Source organism: Geospiza fortis, unplaced genomic scaffold (assembly GCF_000277835.1).
Source record: "Geospiza fortis unplaced genomic scaffold, GeoFor_1.0 scaffold43, whole genome shotgun sequence".
NCBI classification, from domain to species: Eukaryota; Metazoa; Chordata; class Aves; order Passeriformes; family Thraupidae; genus Geospiza; species Geospiza fortis.
In genome coordinates, this window is record NW_005054431.1 from 1,356,112 (window position 1) to 1,364,536 (window position 8,425).

The window sequence follows — 8,425 nt, forward strand, 5'->3', positions numbered from 1 at the left end:
GGCTCGGGGCTCTGCGCCCAGCACGGGGCTCTGGGCTCTGGGCCCAGCACGGGGCTCTGGGCTCTGGGCCCAGCACGGGGCTCTGGGCTCCGGGCCCAGCACGGGCCTTTGGGGTCCCAGCCCCGCCCCAGAGCACCCCCAGGGCTCCTCCAGGGCTGCTCCCTCTGCTCAGCCCAGCCTGTGCTGGTGCCTGGGACTGCCCTGACCTGGGCCCTGCTGAGCTCCATGAGGTCCCCATGGTGCCACCACTCGTCCCTGGTCTCCACCTGGACACGGACTCACTGACCCCAAGTCCCCACGTGTGACCACTCAGCCCCATCCCTCACACACCCAGGGGTTCACCCACCAAACCCATGGCTCTCCAACTCAGAGACAAGGATGTCATGTCAGACACTGTCAAATGCCTTGCACAAGTCCTGGTAGATGTCACCAGCTGCACATCTGTCAGCTGCTTATCCATTAAGCTTCTGTATTTACTCTACATTTAGTATTAGGTCATTATTTGGTCTTCTCCCTCTATTAAATCAGTTGAATTAGATTATTGTCCATGAAGTCTTATGGGGAAAAGCAGAACCCAACTGCAGGGCAGCTGAACATTAATAATCAGTGGCTCAATTAATAATCAGTTTTAAAATAAAACCTCCTTGGTAGCTTGTACAATACTATAGCTTGGTTGAAACCCCAGGAGTTCAACGCATTGTAGAAGATTTTAGTGGGAAATAAATATCAACCCAGCTTTGCCATCCTCATATCTTCCCCCTGTCAAATAGCTTTCCAGTCTGTACTGGTAAGACTCCCTTTTCTCAGGAAGTTGTACTAATAATTTTCCAAAAATATTAGCAGGGGATCCATAGCAACTGTTGATGCAACTCAAATTCGTTAAGAGCGATCCTAGCAACCTTCTGTTAAGAAATACTGTATACAGCCACCCCCACTTAGCAAAATCCCACAATATGGCAAGAAAGATTTGTGTGTCTAAGAATAGATACCTTACCACATTTTTCAAAATGACTGAGCCGTAATGATTTAAATCCTCCCCATCACATTTTCAGCAAGATGTGCCTCTACAACACTATATCAATGTGTTCTGTTCAGAGTTTTGACTCTTTCTCCTTTTTTAAATCACACTATTAACATCCCTAACATTTTAGAAATAATGTTTATTGATTTTCCTGTTAACACTGCTATAAATTAAGTGATGTAATGGACAGGATTATTGAGGTACTATAAAGAATGAGTCCTCCAGATTCCTAACTCCTGGCTGAAAAAGACTCTGGATTAACTCAGAAATAGGTGCAGTTCTGTGCTGTGACTTCTGTAGTTTAGGTTTGGTTGAATACTTTTGATACGACAGAAAGGACATATTAAAACTACCTGCTAAGGATCAAATGACAGAAGAAAACCACCTCATTTAAATGAAACTGAGAAATGAATGGTTGAGAAAAAACAGATGCAAACTTCCTGACCACTCACTACTCAGAAATGTAGGATTTAGCCAGTATCCGAGTGGTCTGAGTTACTTCATCTGCAGCAACAGTGAATGGCTAAACCAGGAAAATGCTGATTTATTGCTGGCAAATCCAGAACCAAGGTACCACACATGAAATGTGTCCCCTCCCATGCCTGGGAGCACTTTGGTAGCAGAAGTAATTGCATCTGAACAGTGTTGGTTAAAAAGAAGGGGAGTAATGCACGGACACGTGCTCCACAGCTTCCAGAGCCCCTTGGAATCTTGACTCACAGATTAATTTTTAAGACTATTTCTGCAGGATCTTCAAGTCACCAAGTTTTGCTCTTGTTTTATGGGGTAGTTTTTCAGCCCCTGAGCCTCCTGTAATAATGCAATTCGATTTCTACCCTTGGATGTTTGGTTTTACATTCCATCACCACTAAGAATTGATTAAGCCTTAGCACATATTCTTGATTGTGTTTACGACTTTGTTTCCTCAGGGGAAGGTCAGCCTTTATGACAACATCACTCTGTTAAAAACAAAACTGTTGGTGATGCTACTGACTGTGATCAGCTTCATTCATCAGCTTACAAAATTCTCTTGCTAGTTTGCTTCCACACAGGAAAAAAATAATGGAAGGCATGGATTAGCAGAAGCAACAAGAATCAAAACTGGGCTTGGGCACCTGTGTTCATAGAATTAATTACATCAATACCCAGTTTCATCATAGTCTTAGAAACATACTTGTCAGAGTGTTGTCTCTCCCCCTGTTGAAGTCCTTCTGCTTTGTCTACACTTTTATAAATATCAGGGCAAAAAAATTACGAAGATTCAGTAGTGCCCTCACCCATATTCTTCCAATCCCTTATTCCACTATTTTTAAATTTCAGAAGGTGCTTGAGAATCAGTGGGCCTCAGTTTATCTCCTAGCAGGTGACTGTATCCATCAATCCAGCACATTTGACACTCTGTGGAAAATACCTGGATGTGAAGGCTACACCAGTGTCCTGGATCTTGATGGAGGCACTTCCAAACAGGTGTGGAGCCCTCAGCCACAGCAGGATGAAAATTCATGTCCTGACAAGACCTATCCCACACCCATCCTAGCAATAAAAGCCTTTCAGTGTTGCACTTCCAACTCCACAGAGAACACCCAACCAGGGCCACAAAGCCTGAAGTTCTGGCTATAAAATATGTTCACTTTCATATTTGGGAAGATTTCTCCCCATTTGTCTCATTTCTGTTCTCCACTCTCTGTTATTTTTTTTTAACTTACTTCCTGTTCTTGTGAAGTTTTATTCTCTCAATTTGCCTCACATTTAGCATTTGACCATGGCACTTTTGGGCTGCTGCCTTCTTAAATGGGACATTACACCTGCTATTTATTATTTTTATTATGCACAGAGGGCTTAATAAGTTTGAGCTGTTTAGGCAGTACCACTATGTATTTGTGTATACTATCTTATAAATAACTAATATAAATATTATACATCATACATATAATATATGTTTATATGGTATTAAAATTACTAATATAAATAAATAACACTAAAAAGCACCCACTAAGTTACAGGTAAACAATTCAGGAGATGGGGCTGCAGTATCTGTAATTCCCTTTCGAATCCTCCTAAAAAGAAGCTGAAAATCACAGTTGGCAACATTTCTGGAAGGCAACAGTAATCCATAAATACTCCTTAATTTTCCTGTCATTGCAGAATTAAGCCACTTCCAGCTCACACAGATCTTACCAGGTGTGCTAAATTGATGTCATTATAAGTCATCAGGAAATACCCACAGAGACCTGTAGCAACATTTGGAAGTTTTGTTAAACAGCTGTGTGTTCTAATTGATTTGTATTATTTAAAACAGCTAAAGCAAGTTATCGCCGGATGTAGAGAAGGGATGACTGAAGACCCCAGGGAGATTTAACTCACAAGAAAGCCAATCACAGGAACTTCATCTGAGCATTTTAAGATTATTACTAGAGGAAGTGCAATTAAATCATCACCATTTATCAATTATCATTATAAAATACTATGCAACCTTATCATGTTAATTTATTTATGAGAAGGTAACTAGTTGACTTCTGCTTTTTGCAGTAATCTAGTCAGGAAAAACATTTCCGGATGCTTTCTCTGGAAATAAGCATAGCCTTCCACCATCATAAAGAGTAACTATAAAAGTCCATATTTTACCTAAAATTTGCAAATGTCAAATATCTCTACTTTTTGCAGTTTGTCTCAGTTCCTGAGATTTATTTCATTATAGATGTATTTTACCACAGGGACTATACACAAAATATAGTTGTATCAGAAATGTGCACAGGTCTGGCACCCTCATTTCATAAAATATAAGGGGAAAAAAGTCCCAAAAAGTCAGTAAGCCTTTCTTTTCCTGGCCTGCCAATCACAGTGCAGATCAGCTCTAGTTAAAAGTTAAGTAAGATGCATGTTACCCTTGGCTAGCTCGATTTTTCTTCCCAGTGGTAGAGCGCTTGTAGCATCTAAAATTTGTATCTTTTTTGGATTAAAATCCTAAACCATTTTTTACTCTTCTGCTCATGTGCACTGAGTGCTCAAGCCTGATTTGATGAGTTTGCCCAGTGACTTGCATTATAGGATCTGTGTCCCTGCAGGCAAAGCCTAACCCAAATAACAAAATGGGTCAGCAGAAAAGCAGCAAGGCAAGACAAAACTCCGTAGTTCAGTTCAGAACCCTGATTCACTTGACAGAAAAAAGCAGTTTTTTTCTTGTAGACCTGACTCTTGCTTTGATCTGAGGCTTGCAGGCTAGTTTTCATTATCTTCCATAATCTCCTTATTTCACAGAAAGTCACACTTTGCAGCTGTTAACTCTGCTAATTTCTCCAAAATGTTCTTCCTGTGTTTGTCAGTGCACTCACAGCTGACTGTACCACCTCCGGAGAGTGTCCCAGAACCAGATTCATCACTACACACATTCTGCCACCCAAAACTCCTGTTTCTGCAGGAATTTGTGTGTAAGTATCCCACACACACCTCCAGTTATTAGATGCAGGACCGTTTTTACTCTGCTGTCCCTTAAGAAGCAAAAATAATCCCCGTGTGGGAGTGACCTGAATTTCCTTTTGGCTTCCACAACTCTGATTTTACACATCCCAAACATCCCGTTTATGCTTTATTCGCAGTAGTGTTGCATTATTACATTAAGTTATTAAAACCCAGTTTCCTCATCTTCATTCACAGACAAGCCTGGTAATTAATGCTTCATGTGAAAAGTGTGTATTATAAGAACCTGCCAGCTCACAACTGGAATTCACACATGCACAGCAATCACCAGAACACCCATGGCTTGGTAGCTTCTCAGGAAGCTGTTATAAGATAAATAATAGTCTGTGGCTGCAAAAAAACAAGAATTCTGCTTGTGTTCCCATGGCTGAGCACCATCTACAAACAGGCATCCTGTAATTAAACTGTGTTATTTGAATTAAGGGAGCACCTGTAGGACCTGGTGGATGTCACATCCTTGTCATGCTGCTGTGGCAGGAGACCTGAGTGCCTGGAAACAGCTGAAATAAAAAAATCAAGGAGGGGAAGGGGACGGAGAGAAGACACACTGGTATCTTGGTCTGATGGGGAAAAAACTCACACCTGGAGAGCCTCAATTCTTTGTCAGATTTGTTCATGAGACCTGGAGCAAAGGGAAGACACCAGAACAACCAGCTCAGCTCTGAGCTATTAGACAGCACCAGCTTATTTTAGGATAGGAAACCAATCTTCCCTTGTTCAATCCTGAAGACTGCAAGTCTATTTAAAACTGAAAATTACACACAGTCTTTTTTGGTAATTTGATTACCAGACAATCCGAGAAATGTTACACTGATATGTTTTATTTACATAAACTAGTCTGCTTTTGTATTTACCCAAATTCATGATTACTCAGAAACTGCCTGAACTTTTACGGACTGGCTTTGGAGAAGTATTTTAAATGCAAGATACTGTCAAAGCAAGCCTTAAATGGTGAGCACTTATATATCCCTCAAAAACCAGGACTGAAACTATTGCTGGTAAATAGTTCAGCACAATATGATACAGACATTTTTTTTAATTTTCATTTTTTTCCCTTCTGTGCAAGAGAGGAATAAGACCACTGAGGATCTAGGCATACATTTCACTCCCCAATTTCATGAAGAACCAGAGGATTCTCACCTGCTGTGTAATAGTGTCCCAGGGCCCCTCCTGCAGACGAGCCTGGTAGGATGCATGAACACTTCCCCATATTTCATCCAGAGTTAAAGGCCTTCCATCTGGGGGGAGAAACAGCCACCTTTAGCCAAAGCTCTTAGGCATGCTGTGTCTTTAATACAGAACAGCAAAATTAAAAGTGAAAACTGTTCAAATCCTGGCTGAAGGTGCACACAGAACCACCCTAAATTCCCTGTTTGGTTTTCTTCTCTGTCACCTGAGAGTAACAACTCACTGTGCTGATTGTAAGGGGTGAAGTGTAACTGGTTTTGTAAAACAAAGCTTTGGTAAGGTGGATTTAAAACCACAAAAGAACATAATGAAGAATCACCTACTGTAAATATATGCAACTCATTGTGAGAGAGTGAAGAAAATCTAAGGAACAAAATTCTGCAGATAAAAGTTTACTGCATTTTGATGTGTCCACAACATTTTCTTGAGCTGCATTTACAGAGTTTTACTGCATCACGTTTTTAGCTGTGGTGCTAGAATTATGCCAAGATATTAGTGTCAACCACTTAGAAAATAAGCATGTCTATTTTAATGAATATTTGTTTATGGCAAACAGAGTATTTCAATAGACTTTCAATAAGTAGCTTCATCTTGGCATTTATCAGGTGTCAGAAACCATCATCATCTGATAATCAGATTTATTCTACTGACATTTGTATGTCTGTAAAATGTAAAAGATTTATTCACACAATTAATATTTGAATGCCATGTTTAGACACAAGTTCAAAACAGCTGCCTACAGTCTCTGTTTTATTTTCTGCATATATTTACAAAAAATACCAGGAAGTTCTGAACTTATATAAGCATCGTATAGCAGAATCACCGGGCAAATGAAGTATCTGAGGGAGTAACAGCATATTAATCAGCTTTTCCATGCTATCCTCATGAAGGTAAGACTTGTTAGACCATCACATCCACTGTCTTGTGATGACAGATACCAGAGTTGTGCTGGGGACAGTCTAACATTCACAAAGAAATTTGCTACAACAGCATAAATTTATTTCAGAAGGGTGTATTTCCATTCAGACCACCTGTGTGCAGGTGATATGAAATGCCATGCATATCTGCAATTTTGTTCTCAGCAGAGAAAGCCCAAGTGTAAAATCTGCAATAACATGTGTTCTAGTGCAACACCCGATCTGCCACTCTAGATGGGCTCTGTAAATCTTTCTCTGAGAATTTTTATTATAACACTGAGCAGATTCACGTACACATGGATTGGATTACTCTGATTCTGTTAGTCCCATTTTTATAAATGATCAGAAGTTACTGAAATATTAACCATGTTATAGTTAAAAACAAGTTTTGTCTTTACCACATGGCGAATTCATTCTATTCCCAAGTTTGGACTTGCTCTAAACACAGATCTGTATTCTTTGTGCTTTCTTACCCCCATCTTCTAGCACTCTCACACGTTTAGCAGCCCTGTTACACTTTCTTACAACCACTGAGACCTCAAACACCCAGCCGGTCTGACACAGCAGGCAGTAATTGTTGCTGCTGGCAACAAGGGCCCACTGTGGCACCTGCTGACCAAGCAGCCTCTCGCCTTCCCTGCGCTTCTTTTCTTCCCTGGGATGGAGCTGAGCTGGGAAGTTCAGCCAGAACCTGAAGCAAACAGCAGCACCAAGCCAAGAGAAGAGGCAGGCGAGGAAGGTGAAGGCTCCAGATCCACCCACCCATGCATTTATTTAGTCACCATCCACCCACAAGGACACAGCTGGCTGTGTGTCCCAAGGCTTGTCCCAAGTTCAGCTGGGATAGTTTTATTATTTACACTGTTTAGACTACAACAAACTTTTCTGAGAAAAGCTTCTTGACTGCCCAGCTGGGGTTAACTCAATCACACCCCCACAAATAAGAAATAGTTAAATACAGAATATTGAGTGCCCTCTCACAGCAGCAAGGTGAGGCTGTCAGACCACACAGGAGCTGCATTCTCACCTGGAGCTTAATTTCTGCAAAGAGTAGAAATTCTTTAGGCAGACAAAATTCCATATTTATTTTCAGAGAAAATTTTCAGCCTTCCCAAGTCACTGTGTATTCTATTTTCTTCATGTGTAGTGAGGGCTTTTAGTAATTTCAGAGATCCCCAATTAAAAGCTTTTAACAATTTCTAAGATTTTCAGTTAAAGGTTATTTGATTCTTTGGGTGAAATGGTGCACAAATTGTTTTGAGGCTTCATGCTGATGTATTTTATAAAGAAACAATATTAAAAACCACTACCAAATGAGAAAAAAAAAACCTCGTACAGCTTAAGAGAATATATGATCACAGAAATTATTCCATTTCAGTTATGTCCAAAGCCACAATAAAACCAGTTCTTACAGGATACAGTCTTTAGAGCGCTGTGTTTCTGAGAAAGGACACAGTGGTTACATGTTTTTGAGCTCAGGAAATAAATCTGTATTCTGGAAAGCACTTCAGTCAGGCCCAGTGTGGTTGTGAATACAGAAAGTCATGCCTTCAGGGTTGGAGGAAGTTGCCCTATCTCAGAAGCTCCCTCTCTCTAACCACTGATTAGCATGGTTTTTATTGGCAGGGATTTAGCTGCCACTGAGCTGAGAGAGTATTTTGAGCAGGTCAGCCTGAAAACCTCATTCCTTTTCTCTTCTCTAGAGGAGCGAGGGTGCAGTCCTTGTTGACTCCCATTAGTCCTGCTCTTTCTTTTCAGTGTTCAGCCAGCTTTCCTGCTGCTCCCTCTGCCTTGGAGGAAAAAGGAAAAGTGTGAGACGAGC

The 8,425-nt window shown here is 40.8% G+C and overlaps 1 protein-coding gene across 1 annotated transcript in view; it reads right to left on the reverse strand.

The window, feature by feature from the left end:
* ATG10 (autophagy related 10) overlaps positions 1-8,425 on the reverse strand; it is a 57,561-nt gene that overhangs the window by 9,994 nt on the left and 39,142 nt on the right. Inside the window, exon 4 of the mRNA XM_014309467.2 lies at positions 5,639-5,736. Within this exon, the coding sequence (XP_014164942.2) occupies positions 5,639-5,736 (98 nt within the window). The remainder of the gene's footprint in view (positions 1-5,638; positions 5,737-8,425) is intronic.